The sequence below is a fragment of the Porites lutea genome, chromosome 5, assembly GCF_958299795.1.
Source record: "Porites lutea chromosome 5, jaPorLute2.1, whole genome shotgun sequence".
In the NCBI taxonomy this organism is placed as follows: Eukaryota; Metazoa; Cnidaria; class Anthozoa; order Scleractinia; family Poritidae; genus Porites; species Porites lutea.
In genome coordinates this window covers 295,790-317,102 of record NC_133205.1, presented here as the reverse complement: position 1 = coordinate 317,102, position 21,313 = coordinate 295,790, and the positions used below count along the sequence as shown (strand labels likewise).

Genomic DNA, 21,313 nt, shown 5'->3' with positions numbered 1-21,313 from the left:
CCGTTTCCAGTTTGAATTAGAATGAGAATTATTTTTAGAAGTGTTTGGATCCGAATGCTGTGTTAAGATTGTAGAGAAGAGGGAAGCACAATTGAATATTAAATTCTTCCTCTTCGCGCCGCTCTTCAGTACAGCTTATGGAAACGGAATATTAATATATAAGGGTATAGTTAGTTCACAATTCTGCCTTATCGAATATGGGGACACTTGACGAGCAATATTTCTTGGAAGTCAGTGGGTTTTTATTATGACAACCCTTTTTAAGGGTTGTGTAACAGTCGTTGATTCTAAATAACTAACTCATTTTAGTTTTCATCTAAAAATATGGAATACCCAGCTGATAAAACTGCATTCTATTCTTTAGCTGCCATACGATCTTTTCCTTCATTTAATAAAGTAGCAGCATTTCTAATGTCTTAATACCTTGATTATATTGTTATTATTGCAGTTGTTTCTATTAACAAGTTGGGAATATTTAACAATTACCCTCCGTGGAGTCACCATTTGCATATCTCCCATAATGAACCTTTTTTCAACCTCTCCCTCCCCCCAAAAATGCAGCATTGTCTTCAATTTCTCCCGGGACCACTGTAATACCCAGGAGAAATTAAAAACAAAGGTTATGCAAACCTTTAGGAGGCAAACAAGTTGTATTATGGGAGATATATAAATGGCGAGTAGCGAGATGCTAAATAAACGTCATTCAGAAACGTACAATTTTTCATTGAAGTGATAATCAGAGTGTTCCACTCTGCACAGAAAGGCTAAATCTACCGAGTCTCAAGTAACAAGATCGTTATTTTAAACAACTAAGAATCCCCTTAAGATATTCATCCATTGACTTCTTGGAAGATTGTAGTTTAATAATAACGCTGGTTTTAACCAGGTCATAAAACGTTTAAAGGAGCTCAGTCCTGTACGGTTAAAATTTCTTTGTCCATCTACTCTTCCTCCCAGGATAAGGCTATCTTCACAGGGTTCACATCCAGTAAGTTGTCGCTGTACCAGTAACTAAGGACATGCAGCGAAGGAACTCATTCGTGTGGGGGATTTTAGCCTCTTATCCTAATGAGGTGTTGATATGGACTCCAGTAATCTAGTGCCATTTATAATAGCTGTAGTAGCGACAATTATTCGACAACCTTATAGAAGAAACCAAAGAACAAGCTAAGAGTCAACAAAGGAAGAAGACGATTGAAGCAATTACTTGGAGGCGATAAAGACCGCTCCTAAATTTTGAAAACAATGAAATTTGAGAGAAAATGAACCCAATCTACATTGCTCAGTCGCGTGTTGCAGGTGTAGGACTGGGTATCGATGGCTCAGTGTTGCTTGGTAACTCTGTGATAGAGTTAAGTTTCTAATAAAATTGAAGGGCTGCGGCGGTTAAAGAGTGAAACAGAAAATTTGGTTGAGTTGACAAGTAAATTTCCCACCGTAAGGAGAACAACCCAGAAGTAGCTTGGAGTAGTAGTATGGGGCGAGTAAAATTCACCCTTTTTCCGGAGGAATGTAATAACATTGACAAAGCCTGGAGAGTGGTTTGCTTTCTCTCATTATTATTATTATATATCAACTATTTACGCGCTTTATAGAGTCAATGAATCGTAACCAAGGATGATAGATGCAAGACCTGGTCACAATGGTCTCACCAGTGTGAGAAGGGCTCAAAAGACGTTTTCCTTTCCACTACCACAAAAATTAGGTAACTTTATAGCTGGGTCAGAACTTACCTAACTTTCTGGCTAAAAGCCTGATGGCAGAGATCTCTGAGAAGGTGCAGCCACCGAGAAACATAACTAGTTTACACTTTGATCCTCCTGGATAGGTATCGTTTAAATTAGAATCTGAAGAGAAAAAGAGAGAAGGAAATAAAGGGAAAAAAATATAATATATAACGATTTAGAGGCAGCACATCAATATGGTGATTTTCGTCTACCATTCCTCGTCGAATTGGAATCAGAAAATGTTGGCTTTTGAGGAGAGGAGAAAATAGGAGTAACCGGAGAAAAACTTCTCTGGACAAGGGAAAGAACCAACAACAAACTCAACCCACATAAGGTGTCGACACCGGGTTTTTGAACCCGGGCCAAACTGATGGGAGGGGAGTGCTCTCACCACTATGCCAGACTTAAACCCCTGAAATTATTCTACAAGGGTTAGTATTGATTATTGCATGGTCATTGTACAGAAGCTGCGTCTCTCTGTAATGGGGAAAGAGCCAAGGAAAGTGAAAGGAGCTAAATCTCTTGATTTACAATCCCAAACGCAAGGAAATCAACTTACGTCTCGCAGAGAGAGGCATCTGGGAAGAGAATACACTGACACCCAGCAGTCTGGACATCTCTTCAAAAGCAGAAAATCCATTCGACAAAACCTTAATAAAAACGGAGTTTCAGGCAATGGTATTCTCCAAGTCGAAGTAACATTGCTCTTTTATCTTTCTTTTAATTGTTTTTTAACATACTTTACCGGAAATGGTCAAATTAAAACACTGAATTTTAATTTTACTACAACAGACCAGTTTGAAATACCCAAATTATATTTGTCCATCCCTCAATAACTCAATATTTTGAATTGCAGGAAAACAGCAAAGTGCCAAAAATCCGCTGGATATTCTCTCCGAATCCCTAAGTTATCGCCTAACGCAATTCATCTTGCTCTTTTGCACGATCCGTTTTTTATAATGTTGAAAAGGTATTTTTTTAAAAAGAAAATGTTTAAGGACATTGTCCAAGAAAACAGCATGATGAAAAAATATTCTCAAGACTTGCATGTTAACAAAAGGAAATTTTGTCAGTAATTTCCCCTTCTCTCTGTAACCTTATTTTCATGTAACAGGCTTACCTGTTCCAAAAGTCTACAGGAAATCGGTGTGTACGCACCACTAAATACATAGGCCATATCTTGCGGCTTTTTGAGATCGATTTTATCCCCATCTTTTGGCACCTGTTGATATAACAAAGTCTTAATAAGCTATCACCCACGGGACCAATTCTAGTGTCCGCTTAACATGCCTGCTTCGTTTTACAGAAAAGATGGGAAGGAAAGAAGGTACAGGGAGCCTGCGTAACATGGCGTGCGTTTAATAGTCACGTTTCACTGTAATCAGTATCAACTCTTTCGCAAAAACATGGAAAAGCAACCATGAAAATCTGTCCAGTCTCAATCCCCACGTTTCAACTCATCGACAGCGACAGACCAGTTGTTGCAAAATACATACCAGATTTAGGCGTTTGTTGAGAGTTTTGAAAGTGTTTCTCCTCTGTTAGAAAACAAAAATCACACCATTAGCGACAATATCGCCCGCCAGCCTCAGCATCATCAGTAGCAGTATCAGTTGTGGTGGTGGTAGGGGTAGTGGTAGTGGTAGTAATAGTTTCAGGGGTAGTGGTGGTGGTAGTGGGAATAATAGTGTTATTGGTAGTAGTGGTGATAGTTGTAGTACAGTGGTAGTCGTGGTATTAATAGTGGTAAGGGTAGTGGTAAGTAAGTAATAAGTAATAAATTGCTTTATTAGCATGACCGTAACATTTTACAGTATTGCAAAAGCTAACCTATTTTAATTAATATAGTACACTAATTAACTTAAGTTACACTCCTTTCGCTTGGTACAGGAGGAAATGAATTTCATTACCAGCTTATTTACATGATAGTCGTTGGAGTTCATGAGAAGTTTTATGCTTTCTGATGTCGATTTCTTTTTAATGTCAGGTACTATTTCATTCAGTTTGTTTAAAAAAGTTTGTCTCTACTGCGAAGAGTATTTCAGTATTTTACGAGTTCACAATGGACATAATCTATTTTCTCTGGCTACATTATCGATCTGATATCGACCTAGTTCAACCATAAGTTTGTGATTACTTATTTAAAACTTGACTAACTTTCGACTTTCATTAAAATTTCTTGGACCTATGCCAAACGCCGAACTTTTTATGGGACGAATTAAACTCTCATCTGGGTCGACCTAAATTAAGTTAAGGTCGTCTGCTGGGTCAGACGTGGAACTTAGGACGCGTCGAACCAATCAACTGATTCAGACCAAAACGCAAATTTAGGCGAACGAGGCTAAATATACGTTATCTACAACTTTTAATTTATTAGTTTAGTTTATCGCATGTGAAGATCAACGTTTGTCCCGGAGAAGCAGACAAACAGATTAACTGAGCCAGACGCCGAACTTTTCATGAACTTAACTAACTGAGTTTGGCCTAGGCCCTTAGCTGGTGCAAATAATGGGATGTAGAGTATTCATTTTTAAAAACTTTATAGAATTCTAATTTCTTTGAATGTTCAAGGCTGTGTCGCCAGGTTGATCTATATTTCTCTTTCACATTGTTTATATGTCGCCTAATTCTATCATTATCTAAAGAATAGTGATATTGGTAGGGGTAGGGTGTTAGTGGTAGCGGTAGGGATAGGGTAGGGGTAGTGGTAGGGGTAGGGTGTTAGTGTTAGCGGTAGCGGTAGTGGTGGGGTGTTAGTGGTAGTGGTAGCGGTAACGTGTTAGTGGAAGGGGTAGGGGTAGGGGCAATAGTAGTGGTAGAGGTGGGGTGTTAGTGGTAGGGGTAGAGGTAGTATTGGTGGTAGTGGTAGAAGCCAAAGCTTAGTGGCTCACCTGTGAATCGAATTCTGTGTAAAGCCCCAGTTGCTTAAGAGTACTAAACGTCAACATGTGATCATGACCAAAACTCTGTTAACAAGACAATAAAAATTTTTAAAAACCTTTGATTCATAGGCCAATTCTCACCAGGGCTACCCTGCAAGCAGTGGTTTCTCCAGGCCGGACGCTACGCTACGAAGGGAGAGAAACCACTGCGAGAAACCGTTTGCTGTTCCATCCAGCGTGGGCGTCCACCTGATGAATACGTCAAAACATCACTTCAAGTCCACCTAGGTCCCTAGGGTGAAGCCAACAATTCTATAGCTGGATTTTTTCCCATTTACAGGCTCCCTCATTGTCTCCTTCGAGATCACGTGGTATCTAACACGAAAAATTGTTTCCCACCATAATTTTCTAACGTCAAAGGGCAACAGTGCACTGTTACCTGGGAATCTACTACATATGGATATCACTCACACTAAACCTAAAGCAAGAATATAGAGTGAGCTGAGAAAGCACAAAACAAATAGCATGTATCCATGAGAATGTCATGGCTACAAAGGGTTCTGCTGTAAGGCACAAAGCAGAGCCGGCTCTCAAGCAATCTTTAAGGACAGTAGTTTGTGACGAAGTCTCCTGGGCAAATTAAACACTTACTCGCTTACAATTCTGACTACTTAAATAACTCATGTTGCAAACTGTCTTTCCGTTTTGTACCACGTTTTATTTTGTCTTCTTCAAAAAAGTCGGAATACACTGCCGGATCCTGTGAACTAACCTCATATTGCGTTTCTACAACGAGTGATGATGAAAGACGATAAAACCGAACTCGAGTGGTTGGAAACACAGCAGAAGCACTGCACATATATTAACGCACCTGAAGGAATCTGTGCTTTAGGGTTTGATGCAGTTTGGGTTCAAGTCCTAAAAAGTAATAATAGTAATAAAGAGATTTAAACGGAACTGTTCACAAGGTTCTAAAACAGTGTGATTTCAAGTGAACAAACGTTACGGAAATATACTGTAATGAAATGTTAGGTAACTCGTTTACAATTGTGGAATTGTACGCATTTGAGGGGTCCTATCTATGAACGGTTGCGACCGATATATACATGAGCAACGATCTTTTGAAGTCTATCCCTTTTCAATTAAGGCAGGCCGGAGTATGGTTATTGCTTCACTGCTAAATTACACTTGCAAAAGTTTTATCAAATTCATCCCGAGATTCGAACAACTTTGTCCACGTTCCTAAAACTTACCACCGCGCGTTACAGAAAGCAGGCACAATAGTTGTAGAGTTTTCGGTGATTTCACCTGTTGACCATGAAAATTATATGGTTACTTTATATAACTTAAGAATCTAAATTAACCAGGCTTTTTGTTGCTGCTACATTTAAGTCTGTGAACACAATGCTATGGTGTGACTATTCAAGTAAAACCTCTTTAGCAACACTTTACCAACATGCAGTTTGCTTTTCAGTATTTCACAATATAAAACTTGGGTTGATTTTGAAATGCTATTTTGAGGGACTCGTGTGGTAACGCCAATGAGTTTCAAACATTAAACTTGTCTTGTTCTTCAAACTACTCTGTGGCGAGTAGTATAGTAGGGACCAAGTGAGGCGTTTTTTGTGGTCGAATCTCATTAACTTGTGGTGGAATGCATTAACGTCCATGCCTTTGTCTTTATCTTTTAAATAAAATGCGGACGAATCTCATAAAGATAAGATCATGGTGCTTTAACCCGTTGAACAGGTTTCGCTAAGTCAGTGAATGTCTTGCTTCTTTATTGGTTGACTAAAAGCTTAGAAAATTATCCATCGGTAGGATCATGTTGACGATAATGAGATTCCGCCGCATTTTATTCATGAGATAAAGACAAAAGAAATGCTATGACCTCATCAACATTTATGTGTCCACCGCAAGGTAAAAAGATTCCACCGCAAAAGAGGCCTAACCGGTTCCTACCACTTCTGTGGAAGGACTCCGTACCCAGAGGAAGCTATTGACAAGATAATACATGTAATAAACAGATGGTTAATTAAATTCAACACATTCAAAACCTCTTGCAATTACACGTATTTCTATTAAACTGCTAGTGCTTAGTTGTGGACCTCGGCAAAAGCGTCCTTTTGATTGCATTGAATAGTCCGTTAGAAAGGGCAAACCTGTCTTATGATACATTCTTCTATATAATCAATATCCTCTTTGTCTTCAATCAGCTCTAGCATATCTATAACAACAAAGAAAGAAAATTACTCTGATATATTCACTAGCTATTAACTGTCAAGGTTCATACCAGCAAAGGAGAAATAACAAACTGAAGTTTAAAACAACCTCTTTGATAAATGCCGTTTAGCAGCGTGTTGTTCTAACAAAAGAACTTTGTGGTCCGTTATGAAAACTGTACAGAAATCAAGAGTCCGCAACGGTCTGTAAGAGAAACGCGATACTTCTCAACTAGCAGTGGCGACCTTTGAGGAAATATTTTCAAACTCAGTATTCTTTCCTACATCATTTCCCCAAACAAGTTGCAAGTTCTTCCTTTTCTTATATTTTTCAATATCGTTTAAAATGCGTAATTACAAGCTAATTGTCTACGACTGTACGGTCGCAGTCAGGATTTTTGATTTGACTTCTAAAGCATATAATGAAATTGGACGCCAAAAAAACCCATCTACACAAATAACCAACTACAAAAAAGAAGCAATTAAAAAGGACTACCTGATGGCTCAAATCATGACACGTTATTTTTATCAACAAACAAAGCAAAAAATGACCATGAACGTTACATACTGTGCTCTGCGCGAAGCCGCCGTTCAAAGTTTTCCTTCGTCTTAGTCTTCAGCACTGTCTCGCACGCACCAATATCTGGAAATTTTAGTTTTAGTTAGGTTTAGTTTTTGCCGGGAAAAATGATCTGGTATAAATTAAAAGAATTTGTATGAAATGTACTTTTCTGGCAAGGAAGTTCTTTTCAAACCATGGGGACTAGGCGTCAGTCAATCACACAGTCGAACAGACAGACAGTCCCTCATTGGGTGAGTCAGTAGTCAAACAGACAGACAGTCCCTCAGTCAGTCCGTCAGATAGTGAGTCAGCCAGTCAGTGCGTCAGTAAGCTGGAAGAATTTGAAAGGCCAGGTCAGATGTATAAACAAAGGGGACAGACTACAAATAATGGTTGTCGATGGAAATATATGAATGTCCTAACAGCTCATCAGAAGGATGCTCAAAATGTGTGCAATTCCACAATTGTTTTCGGCTCGTTAAATCCTACATACAGTCAATACGGACATTTTTCTTTGTCCCTGGGAAAGACCCTTACATTTTCTCTGAATTCGACCCTTGAATATGGACCCTAGTTATGCTGACAATGGACATAAATTTCTTGCCCAATCAACAGATTCTCATAGAAAGTCAAACTCGCTAATGGGGACACTTCATTGTCAACTACGTGCTGTAATACGCCTTTCCTTTTTGAACGTAAAAAAAAAGACCTTCAAGTGAGAGCATGCCGATGTTCTCAGCGCTACAATACGCTGGAAAGGATAAATTGTAGACGTCAAATACAGACTATTTTAGCATCAAACGAGTTATGGAGAAGACGGTTTTTGTTTAAAAATGCACAAGTGAGCAACTTTTGTATGCTTCCATAGACACAGTCCGTGGGACAACGGCTTTGTGAACGTTATAAATGTTTAATTTGACGACGTTAATGTCCTATATATTTTATTACTTTAGTATTTTGGTACTACGCCGGGACACCTTGTGATGACCAGTGCTCAGTGTTCCGCGTACTAAGGAGATTTGAGTGAACATTCAACTTACGTATTGCCAGTCCCTTATGTTGATCCCTCAACCCTCTTAGTTCATCAGACACAAACTTCTTCATCTCTGACACAGTTGACAGGTTCTGTCGTTTCTATAACAACAACCGCATTTTCTCCATTACTGCGGAGTTAGCCCAAGTCACAGTTAGTAGTCCTAGTGCAGACGGCTTGAGAAGCAGCCGCATACGATGCATGGGGCACGAGATAAGTGTGCGTGGGAAGAGAGGAGGACACGCGCGAGAACAAATATTACGCGTGCTTCCTTCTCGCATCGGGTATTGCTTCTCGCAGATTGGAAAATTATGAGGTTTTTTTCTGCTAGAAACAACGTTAAGGAAGACATCTACAGGCATGAAAACGCCGCCGCCGGCGGACCCAGCCTTGACTTAATAAACTCTGTGTTTAATCAAAACCAGGTCAAAACAATGACCAGACTGAAACCTAATCAGTTCAAAGCAAACACTTCAAAGTGTTTTTAATTGTACTATTGACACCGCCTGCACGAATTTTATTTACAGAAATTTGTGTGAATGGTGTACCGGTCTTGTGAGGTTCTTTAGCATGTTACTTGAATGTGTGCGCGACGTGAACACAGCAATTTTCGACGTTGAGAGGTACTTGCGTGTATGGCGAAGGCTAAATAAATGATTGATTGATTAATTGATCGATTGGCTGCGTTAAGCAAACGAGACGGTTACAAAAAACCTAACCATGCACTTTTTTTTCTTACCCTGATGAAAAAAAAAAACGGTTAAGACCTTTAAACATGCTGGCACGTACCCAATTTTTCTTCAACCGACTTCAACCACTGAATTTAAAATGAAAAATTACGGGTTAAGTGTCCGAAGAACGTCCGCAGCAGTTTTGGACGTTTTAGGAACACGAATCACTCTTTCGTTCTGTGGCAGCTACGGTTTAAGCTAAAAGACGAGGAATAAGTAAAAAAAATGAAAATTAATGGTTTCTAAATGAATCAACTCTGGTGTGGGCATGGAGAGATCTTATTTTGTAATTTAGTTGGAGTATTGAGAAGAAACATTACTTCCGTTTTAAGACTGTTTATATTTTAAAATAAAGTAATTCTGTCAGTATCGGGAAAGATTTTTGTTTTTCTAGCGCGTGGAAGAAAGAAGAAAGGAACGCGATCTTTCTCTGCTTATCTGCGCCAATTCACATTTTTTGGGGAAATACATGTCAGCACTTTTGTGTAAGCTGTATAAAAATTAAGTTAAATTCTTCAGATTTCATGGTTTACGCATGTCAGTTTCACAGTGACGTCTGTATTTTTGCTGCTCACTCTCATGTCAGTTTTTTATTACTGTTATTATAATACCATGTAAATGCTAAATCGTAGCACAAGTGTTTTTTTTAATAGTAACTGAACTTGACAGCTGCATTTCTGTGTCTGTGTGTTACCAGATAACCAAAAGCTTACGTTTTTCCTTTTTCAATTACTCAATTCAAAATCCTTTTCTAATTAATGAATAAATTCCATTTACTATCGCCAGAGCGTCATTATAAGAAAATAAAACAAGAAAACTAAAATCCAGAATATACTTATCTAGAGCCATACAAACAGTGGAAAACATTTCTTTTAGTCATAAACAAGATAACTTTTCGAAAAAGCATCAACAAAAGAAAGCATCATCTGGCAAGGTTCGGACTCGAAATTTAAAGCAAAAGTGGAACGGAAAAGATTACCGCTATTATTTGCTGGTTTACTTATAAAGCTTCCAATTAACAAACCACTGTTTTTTTTACTTAAAGTAAACAAACTTTCTCCACCTAATTACTAGTAAGAAGGAGGACAAACGACCGGTAGGCGATCTGTGTATTTAACTGTCTATTAATGCTATTGTGATGACCCATTCTGTTTGATATCAAGATGTCCACTGAAAATATAGATTTACCAGCAAACGTTACAACATTTTACTGTCCATACCAACCAGTATTTACATGGATTTTAAGCGATTCAACCACGTTTCTTAGTACTTCCATCATTACGGGCATCGCTTGTCCTGTGACCATTTTCCTGAACATTCTGGTTATCAGAGCAGTATCGAAAAGAGGAGAATTACAAATGAACTCCAACATTTTGTTAGCTAGCATGGCGGTAGCGGACATGTTAGTTGGTGCTGCTTCAATGCCTTTAAGCATTAGCTTAGACGTGCTACTTCTCCGTAAGGATTTGAGTCATACGATTTGTGAAATAGCGTTTGCTAATCAGCTGGTACTATACGCTTCTGCTTGTACATCACTGTACCCTCTGACTGTGATCGCTTGGGAGAGATATGTGGCAGTAACAAAGTGGATGCATTACAACGCTCTTTTCCGTATAAAACGGACAAAAAAGTTGGCGATAGTGGCATGGCTGTTAGCTCTGTTAACAACAACTCCGGGGCATATACTTAAGGCCGCTGGGGTGCAGTACAGGTATTTACAAATCTTGAACACTATCTTTACTCTTCCGGGGGCGGTATGCGTGGCCTTAATCATGTATTTTTATATCAGGGTTTATCGTGGAATGCACAAGCGAGTTAATACTGAAATGAACTACACTGAAAAAATCAGAAAAAGGCGCGAGAATGCCGTTGCCAAAAACACCTTAATGTTAACAGTTGTGTTGCTGGTCTGCTACGTTCCTTCCCTCACAGTACTTTTCTTTGGAATGGCTGTTCCGTTCTTACGTACAAGCTCCTTTTTTCGTTGGTCAGAGCTGCTGATTCAGATAAACTCTCTTGTGAATCCATTTCTCTACTGTTTCGCATTCAACAGTCATTTGAGGGCGGCGATTCTGGAGACGCTTAACATGAGAAAAAATGAGGTGAAACCTAAAACCGGATATAAAGAGCGTCGCGCATGGCGAATGGAAATAGAAGACATTCTTGAGAAAAGAGAAGAGTTCCAAAGACAGCATAATCACACTGTTGCAACATCACAAACAGCTGATATTTTTCTTCAACCTTACCAACCAAACAAAATGGAAGAAATTGAATCAACTTCATCGTGTGAAATAAAACAAGTTATCTGTGTCGAAGTACACAATCCAAAAACTATTGGAATAAAAACAATTCCAAAAAACGATCAGTGCTAAAGCATGAAAATTTCTATCTAGTTTTCCTCTTACAGTAAAATTGAATGTGGTTTCTAACACGATAACTAACGCAGAAACTTGTACTTACATCATATCCCGACTGAACATCCTTCGCTTTCTGGCTGAGATAACCAAACACATTTGAAAAATGGCGATCCCGTATGTCGCTGAAAACCTTTCATCAAAACCAAAAAGTATGTTAAAAAACTTTAGAAGTTGTCAGTTTAAACAGCATTGAGCATTTACCAAAAAAATAGCATATAAGAATGTATGATAATATAATATGAGAGCATGTATATGAAATTATTCCCTCTATCTGCTGAATGCTGCTAACGCCCTGGAAAGCGGATAACTACTTGAAATGTTGAGAGTGGTCCATTCAAGAAAGATCGGGCAGGTTTCTGCAGTTATAAACTTTTAAATTATTTTTTGTTTCACCTGATCTTGGTCATTCAGCAACATTTTTGTTGTTTGGTCTTTTCCAGTTACCTCGGGGCCAAACTCTACAACACCTGTAGACAAAACGGACCACAACTAACTCGATCCACGTCAAAAAATATGTGAGAATCAAAACTATATGTAAAAATAAAAAATACATTATTATTAATGTTCTTCATCATATAATTTTGGATCCGTCGTGACAGTGTAAGGTTTTGTTGCACTCCGCACATTCCTACATAGCATGCGGATCCGCAGATATCGCCGTTACCCGCATTTCAGTCTAGGTAATAGGAATCGATTTAGATTCATATTTTTTTAAAAAAAAAACATTAGATAAAAACGTCACATGACTTTTCACGTCATTATTGTCAAATACGAAGAAGGTCAGAAAATAGACACTTTAAAAAACTTTTTGCGGGGAGAGAGTCCCCTTGAGTGTTTTTTCGTCAAAAAAGATTTCTTATTGCCTAGGCCCTGAACGGCATCTTCCCAGGCCTTCTCGGTCAAGACCTTTCGGTACAAGATTTATTCTCAGATATGAGATGGCGCTTCGAACCTTAGCTTTGACTCTTTCTACAGTGGGAAACTAAGTTATAAACATGGTTCATAAAACTAAATTTTCGGGTTTTACTCGTGCACAGAGAAAGCTGCACCACAGTTTATTTTAAAACAAACGCCTAAATTTCTACTACAGTTTAGAACCTTTTTTTCTGAGGTAACTAACTTACCACTTTTGATACCAAAGGTGTCATCAAGCACTCCAGCGTAAGTGACTTGAGAACACAGTGGTGTAACAAAGTCAGCACCTTGAAGGCAATACAGCAAAAATAATTGGCAAAATTAGTTCCTTCTTTATCTTTATGGGATATCTGACTAAATATAGTACAGTTTAATATTTGTGGACAAAACAGCCCTTCACTACATTTTAGGAGTCATTTGCATTATACCAGATTGAATAGCCGCGTATCTTTTTGCGAAACGTTGCTTAGGGCCATACATGCTCAGTCGTATCCCTGCGTGGCCATGTGATATCCTCTATATATTTTACGAGCAGAGGTAATTATAATCATTTGAAAAGTCTGACAAACTAGCAAAGTTAAGATAGTCCACCCCTATTTTCTCTCCACAAATTCAGTCCAAGAAAATGCATTCCAGTTTTTAAAATGATTCGAAATAAGACAGACTTATAGCCACAGTTGTGCGCACCACTCATTCTTTGGTACACAGAAACCACCACATACACTGTTTGCTTACTACTCTGCACCCAGTTAACACTACTGCTTTCGCTATGCTATGCTAGCTAGTTACAACACTTAAGAATCTGCTGACCCAAATAAGTAGGCTAAGACTGAGCAACTAACCCCTGTCAATTAGGATCAGGCAACTGATTTCGGATCCACCCACAGGGTTAGGTGTAGGGCTAGGTTCCTCAGCTAAAATGCTTTTGGTTATTTCTCCCACTACCTGCAAGGTAAAAATCATATTAATCAGCCCCTGAACTACAGGATGAAGGCGCTTTGAGCAACTTTCTTACTGAAACTGCGGCCCATAGATACAATTAATGTAGATACATGAAGAAAATCTTTGTTAATTCTTTCCAAATTGTTTACATCATCACAATTTTGTCGTACTTTTGCAGGCAGAAAGGTTAGCGAGCTTCATTTTTCAAATTGAAACATATATGGTCAAAATACATCAAGCGAGCTTTATTTTTCAAATTGAAACATATATGGTCAAAATACATCAAAGGAAAACAAAAATGAGGAAATTAAAACATATCGTGCGCAGGACAGTTAGTTACCACATCAAGCCAGCAACTCGCATAGAAGGCTGAGCATGTTCTATAAAGCTGTCAGACAAACACAACATGCACGAAGACCACAACGACCACGGTGCAAACAAAAACCACAACTATTACAACGTACTACATTGACAACGATGACCAGGACGGCTTTGAGAATCACTAGCTGTCAGTCAAACAACCTGACATGCTCAACGACTACGACCACCACATGTTCACTTGAATTAAAGCCCAAATGGCCCTGTTTTAGTTTTCTTTCCCAACATGTTGGTACACACCTTTGCACAGTCTCCTAATCCATACATATTGGTATTGTACCATAAAGCTGTTGCAATGTGACAAGGGAACGAGCCACAAATGAGACAGATGTTTGATCACCCTCCTGAAACAACACAAGACATTCAGAAAAAAATATGACGAATAAGGGGCCAGTGGTAGGTAAAAGGATATTAATTACCTCAAACTAATAACAGTAGCCTTAAAATAGGAGTGGGGCTTAAAAATAAAAAGGGAGTTAGAGAGTCTTCTCTCACTTTTCCACCTCAATGTTCTACCTCTTGCCCCTTTCACACTTGCCACACAGGCTAAAATTAACGTGAAAAGGCTTGGAACGATACGCCTGTGGTTCCTCCATGTCTGGCCTAATTTCATGCCTTGAGCTGCGGTCAGTAAACAAACACTCTAACGAAATGCAGACCATATCCTTCAAGGTAGACGCCGACCTGTGAGTGGTAACTAATCTTGCGAAGCTGTTATGTGCATACACTCACCTGAAGACAATGATGGAATCTGAAGAGGTTTTACTGATAATAAATATTAGAAAGTCCCCCTTATATCTCTATTGGTAATGTTGGAAAAAATCATGAAATAACAAAACTGAAGACTGTAGACACAACTGAAAGCAACCCACTAGATAAATATAATGTGTACTTACAAGAAAATAGTCTTTGAGAAAGCTAGGCATCTCTAAAGTCAACACATCTTCATCCAAAGGTATAAATTCTAGTTGAAATTCATCAAAAGATAAATCTGAAATCCAAAGTCATTCCCTGTGTTAATGGTCACTTGTAGGCTCAGCTGTTCCTTTACCATTGACAAAAAGGGAACAAAACTTACTTGTTACAAGTTTTCATAACTATTGGTGGGTAGAGTTCAGCAAACATGGCAATTAATAATATTCCTGGCTGACAGTTGGTGCAGAGTTTTCTTCAAAGGGAAGAATGTTTCATGCAAGAACCACATTCATGTCCAATCAAGCTGATTATTCAACAAGTAGAAAAGTGGATATTTTTTAAAAATTTATTTAATTTAATTAGCTGAACATGTACATCTTTCGCAGAATTAGGCAATATTGCTTTGATGCATAAAGGAATAACCAGTAAACTCATCCAGCAAAAAAACTTATGGTCTAATATACAATTCTTTGAGATCAAAGCTCATGCCACCAAAATGAAAAAACAACATAATTAGTAAGGTTTCCTTTATTCACAAAAAAAAAATTAATCAAATGAGAAAAATGAGGTCATAGTAAGTAAAATGATCTGTAACATCACCTCCGTACACTCCTTCTTGTTCCAAAATCATCTCACACACACATAACTGAAAATAAAACATTTCTATTCAACTAATGATCATATAAACAAGTGTTAAGGGAATAAACCACTTGCATTATTCACTGGATAAGTAAAACCCATCCATCTTTTGAACAAATGAATACAGTCTTGATATCTACTTGATATCTATTTCCACAACATCCCCTCACCCCCATGGACACCAAATTTTGAAAATGTTTCCAAGGAAAATTAACTTAGTTTAATTTTAAAACATTGTAAAATGTTTACTGCAGGATATGAAATATCAACTGACCACCTCTAAGAATGGCATGCATGAATGAGTACCGTTATTCCACAGTCACTGTGCATGTAAGTTTGATAAGAAGCAATCTTTCAGGACCTGAGATATTCTTTCAACATTGAACTGTACCATTTATTCAATATCATGGTCTATTTCTAGACTAATATCACTCACCTTTTTAGGAACAAACACAATTTTATATGATCTGCTTTTCCCATTTTTTTTGTCATTGTTAATGTGATCTGTGGAGAAGAAAATTTTGAATTTGTGGTTATAAAGAGCATTAGAGTTGATGCAGAATTTTCTCTACCAATGATTTCTCAAAAATAATGAAGTTTTCAATATCTTTAAATGGCAGCAGGGGTTATTCAAGAGCTCATTTAATTACGACAGCAAACCTCTTGGCATACCAAGTGAAGCAAAAAATGCATGAAAGCACTGACGCTAATTTATTAGTTCTACAAATTATGTTAGGCACGCATGCAGATTTCAAATTAAAAAAAATTCCTCTTACCTGCAATATACTTGGTTAACAATAACTCTGGTCTCAGCAAGTATATTCTCCTACAAATATTGAAGTGTAAAACTATGTCTTTTTGTCCTCAGGCAGTTGACTTTTTGATCTTTTATGTTAATTGCAACTGAAGGTGGGAAAGTAAATTTACCTTCTATCATAACAAAAAGCTACCAACAATACACACTGTTCCCTCATAAATATTTACTTGTTATATAACGGAGAAACATAATTTCACTAAAATAATGCTGAAATTTTGTACGTCACCAACTTACATGTTTCCACCAACATCAAGGCGATCAGTTTCAAGTTTAAAGATCTTATTTACCCCACGTTCCTAAAACAGAATTATGACATAAAATTGATTGGTTTGAATCTACAAAGCATGTTTGTCCATTAACTTCTTATACACTGTATCTGTTTTTATATTCCTTTTTCCTTTCTTCAGCTACATTTTTTGGTCTACCAAGTACTAGTGGTTCATTTTTCCACTGCCAATTTATTAGCTTCATTGTTATCATTTAGCTTAATAATTTATATAATACCATCTATTTCTTAATTCAACAAATAACTTTCACCATCCCCCTCTCTCCCCTCCCTCCCTTCTTTCCTTTCTTCCTTGGTCTGATCAAGATCACTAAAGAATGGAAGGGATTAACTCTGTGTGTCTATTTTAGTGAGGTGTCCATTATTAAACTAACTAAAAGCAGAAATTCCCCACACTTAAATTTAAAGAACAAAGACCTTCAGGAATGATGCTCCAGTGAAATGGTCCAAAGGTTTCATTAACTGAGGGTCAATCACAAGGTCTTTGGTTTCTGGTACCTAGCAATAAAGAGAAGAAAAAAATACTTTAAGGTGACTCGACCCAGTTTTTTTGGGGGGGTACCATCCTACTTTGAAGCTCTCTGGTATGCCCACCTTTACTTTTATCGTAAGTCTAACACATAGAATGGATAACATATAGATCAATCAAAAATATCATTTTTTCATAGGTTTAATGCAAGCCAATAATTAAACCAACTCGTGACGGGAATCCCTTCTATTTTCTTATACTAAATTATCATATCTCGGTGAGCATTCGGAAGTCAGCCAAGCGCGGTCATTGCACGCGTGCTGAGCAAGAATGCTGTATAGTGACAGACAAGAAACAATGGACAACTCCCAAAGCACAAACTCAGCCAAAACGCTAAAAATCTTCAATGTTTACTCAGGTTTGGGCTTATAGAAGATAATATCACAGTTTTTCAATGACCATGAAATTCAGAGTCCGGGTTGTTGGTTAATCAATTGAGGCTCTGAAAAAATTTGAAGGAAAAAAAACTACGAATTTTTAAGAAAATGCTTTTTTCGTGAGATTGACTCTTAAACGCTGACAAACGTCAACGAATAGCGAAAACTATAATTTCTAAATGTTTGCTTTGCTCAAAATCGCGCGCATTTACAAGGCCCTAAAGCGTTTTGCTGACTTGCAAGGACCCATCTGTTATAAGGATGCCCAAAATACAGAGATGAATCTCATAGTTTATTAGATATAATCTGTGTAAAGTTTGCTTATCATTTTCGCATAAATTATGACCTAAATTTGGAAACCGCTGAATTTCTCGAATTGGGTCTTTGCGATTTTGGTGAAACTCTGTTCAGTGCAAGGCACTAATGCGCACTATGTGTAGCCGAGAGATTTTCACGAAAAAATGCCGGCAACAGCAGATTTTCGACTCAGACCTCAAAGGGGCGTGGCATTATAACCACGTGACATTTACTCCGATCGCCAAAAATTTTATGTTATATTGTAGATTAATTGATCTATATGTTATCCATTCTATGTGTTAGACTTACGATAAAAGTAAAGGTGGGCATACCAGAGAGCTTCAAAGTAGGATGGTACCCCCCCCAAAAACTGGGTCGAGTCACCTTAAAATGTAATACTTTACTTCAAAAAATAAAACCAAAATTAGGGTGGCAGAAAAAGTTCTCAAAATTTTCAGCATTTATAATAATTTCATATGACTAACTATCAGTTGCTTGCCACATAGCTAGAGTAACATGTTGAAAACCCTCCTTGATTTCAGCTAGCAGCTATTCCTGTAATCATCTTGAGAGTCTACTGAGATTCCAATCTCTGAAGAACTAAATTGTTGAGACTATCTCTACTGCAGTAACACCAACTCCCCACTTCAACCTTCCCACCGGCCACGCCGTTACATAATCAGAAATCAACCCAGCTCCCAAATCATATATTTTTCAAGAGTAACCAACTATCTTCCCTGACATGGACGTAAATGATAGCATGATGTCCAAGGTCAATAAACTGGATCCCACTTTAAAATGCAAAATGATATCCCATTCTTGAAATGTCCATTTTTGCCTAGTTCAAGAAATTTTTTTACTGTCTGTTAATACCCTACATAATTTTAGGGAAACGTATGATTTTAAGTTGATTAATCCTGTTTCAGATCAAGGCTCCCATAATCTGACCCCCATGTGGGCTTAGTACCCTAGCCTTCGAGTGAATGTGAAGCTGAGTTTGACCTAATTGTTTTGATACAAACCTCCTTTGTTTTCTTATGAAAATTGTCAGAAAAATACTAGTTAGCATTAAAATAACAAGATTTGCATAAGAAAGCAGAAGGGTTGTATCAAAACTAGATCAATTCCAGCCTCGTTTCTTTCTGTAACTGTAAAATGCACGATTGTACACCTGTCAGCTGTTTCCCAAGAGAAATTGAAATGTAAACATGTACTGTATGTATCTCACATCCCTTGAGGGTTATATTCTGGTTATAGATAAAAAAGGAATAACAAAAAAAAACAAGGCAAGCAAATATACTTTGAAAAAGCATCACCAAAAACCAGAAATTTTAGAGCTTATTAAAGTAAAAGTAATTAATTAAGCTGAAAATACACTGACTAGACCTGGGACACATCAAGCTTTACTTAAAGATCTCGACAGGCATAAAAAACATGCGAAAATCTATTACCCCTGAATATTGCTTTCTTCTTTACAGTTACTTACGGATTCCAAAATTTCCACCAGTCGGTGCCTAGTTATGACTTTCAGCTCAGAGAACTTTGGTCCTGGGACTGCCATGTTGCCTTATCAGGCCTGGCTACAAAGCTGTTATTGCACCAGCACGAAGCTGAACTGTTGTGTTGTCAATGGTAGAAGCACATTTTTTCATAATTTATTACCACAAAAACAGAATTTAGGATGCCTAAGAAATTTAAAGGGGTAAATACAAAAGCTGAAGAAGCTAGGTCACGTAAAGAGGCAGCAAAAGCAGCTGAAAGGGAGCGGAAGGAGAAGGAAGAAGAGGATAAATATTGGGAAGATACCGACAAACATGTTATGAGAAAACAGCAAAGAAAGGTTAGTTTGTTGTCAGCTGTGTTTTGACATGTTACCTGTCTGAAGAAAATCTAGAGGACACGTCTTGCCTTCTTCTTGTTTCGGGAGACACGTAACATTAAGACTTAGAATAGCCTGCCGGTCATAACAGAAGCTTAAATTTGAGCTCAAGCAGATAAATTACTGAAGATTAAAAAGTAAAAACGAAAAAAGGGCTTTGACAATTCTAGTCGTTAGTAATTATACGTAGATTTTACCCGTGCCAAATTCAATTAAATTACAGCTGTATCACAAAGTTAAACTCATGTATACAGGTATTTCGAGAAAGGTTGTCGGAAAAAATGTGTACGCGACAATCCCGAAAGGTAATATGGGATATGATCAATACTATTGTTTCTTTCCTTTAGCAATTACAAACGTAAGTCCATGGCCTCTAGTGCCATTCTTGCAAATTTCTTTGAAGAACAGTGAACTCAAAACCACCCTCAATACCTTTCAGCATTGTCGCGTGCACTTTTTCCGACATCCTATCTTGAAATAGCTGTATGACAGTTGCCCGTTAGGTATACTGGATGGAAGCCAAGAACAAGTGATTTTAAACTGGATGTAGTAAATTTATGTATGTTTTTGCTTTTTTTCACCAGGAGGATAAAGAGCGTAAACGTCTTGATGCAACACAACGCAAAGCAGCCAATCAGGAAGCTCTCAAGGCAGAGGAGAGTGAATTAAAGTCAAAAGCTAGCAGTATTCCTACAAAGGTGACAGTGGCTTCTATACAAGCTGAACGTGAAAGGAAGGCAGCACAAGCTGCTGCAGCTGCTGCTAAAAGCAAAAAAGAAGAGGAAGAGAAAGAAGAACTATTGGATGAAAATCCTAACCAGATGGTAGCTGCATTGATGGCAGCAGAAGGTGCTGTAGAAGCACGCTCTGTGGAAGATGCTATAGCTGTGTTAAAAGTTGCTGAAACACCTGTGGATAAACACCCAGAAAAGAGAATGAAAGCTGCTTATAATGCGTATGAAGAGCGTGAACTTCCTCTGCTTAAAGAAGAAAATCCTAACTTACGGTTATCACAACTGAAACAATTACTCAAAAAAGAATGGATGAAATCCCCAGAAAACCCCATGAACATGGTATATGCAAAAAGGAAATAGCAAACAATAAAAACAGAACTTGTCTCTTTTATTATGGTTATTATGATAATGTTCCAAGGATTGCCTTGTCACTTAGTCTACAAGAATGTGTTAAGACATTTAGTTAAAAAAATTATGTTCACTTGACATTTCCATGTTTTAAAGCTATGGAGGTGTTAATGTTAAACATGACCCTTAAGACATTAAAACAGTTTTGCACTGGTTACTTTCTGGTCAATGACTTATTTTTTCAACAACTCTACACTGATTTTCCAACACCAGGAAATCTATATATCAGAAATGAATGCTACAGAAGAAAATGGAATTGAATTGCATTGCAATGTCGAGTTATGTGAACATCAGAAGACATTACACAAGAATAAAGGAGTGCTTAGAATTGGGTGTCACATTGTTTTTCCTCACAGCTCAAGAAACTACCATTTCCTTTTGAAGTGTTTCTGGAAAAATAAATAATGATTTAATGTATGGTAGTACACCCACAATGTGGTTCCTCATCTACTGTTCAGGATCTGATGGGAATTAAAGCAATAATTGCTTTAATAATAGTATAATAGTACTACTAATAATAGTAGCCATTAATAATAGTAGCCCTTCTACCATATAAATTATTAATTTTATATGGTAGAATGGCAACTATTGTCTTCTATGTCAATAAACTCAATCATGGGGTA

The 21,313-nt window shown here is 37.7% G+C and overlaps 2 protein-coding genes across 2 annotated transcripts; one reads left to right on the top strand and one right to left on the bottom strand.

Moving 5' to 3' along the window:
* Window positions 1-190: 190 nt before the first annotated feature.
* On the bottom strand, window positions 191-19,288 carry LOC140936579 (vacuolar protein sorting-associated protein 33B-like). Its single transcript, XM_073386082.1, is given in 24 exon segments — window positions 191-1,142; window positions 1,734-1,847; window positions 2,287-2,377; window positions 2,848-2,949; window positions 3,224-3,265; window positions 4,619-4,693; window positions 5,481-5,527; window positions 5,863-5,917; window positions 6,772-6,836; window positions 7,400-7,474; window positions 8,434-8,527; window positions 11,618-11,704; window positions 11,968-12,041; window positions 12,699-12,776; window positions 13,332-13,434; window positions 14,050-14,078; window positions 14,081-14,153; window positions 14,706-14,800; window positions 15,325-15,370; window positions 15,800-15,867; window positions 16,140-16,189; window positions 16,415-16,476; window positions 16,884-16,964; window positions 19,156-19,288. Coding segments are annotated over 24 exon segments (1,758 nt in total). The 5' UTR covers window positions 19,231-19,288; the 3' UTR covers window positions 191-1,065.
* Window positions 19,285-21,072, top strand: LOC140936580 (coiled-coil domain-containing protein 124-like). The gene is made up of 2 exons (XM_073386083.1): window positions 19,285-19,509; window positions 20,133-21,072. The coding sequence occupies exons 1-2, from the start codon at window positions 19,351-19,353 to the stop codon at window positions 20,640-20,642; spliced, it is 669 nt and encodes a 222-aa protein (XP_073242184.1). The 5' UTR covers window positions 19,285-19,350; the 3' UTR covers window positions 20,643-21,072.
* Window positions 21,073-21,313: the final 241 nt, after the last annotated feature.

Bases quoted from the DNA above. Each gene is read 5' to 3' on its own strand.
- LOC140936580 (XM_073386083.1), top strand. From the start codon at position 19,351: ATGCCTAAGAAATTTAAAGGGGTAAATACAAAAGCTGAAGAAGCTAGG. The intron at 19,510-20,132 runs GTTAGTTTGTTG...TTTTTTCACCAG, and splicing joins TGAGAAAACAGCAAAGAAAG to GAGGATAAAGAGCGTAAACG.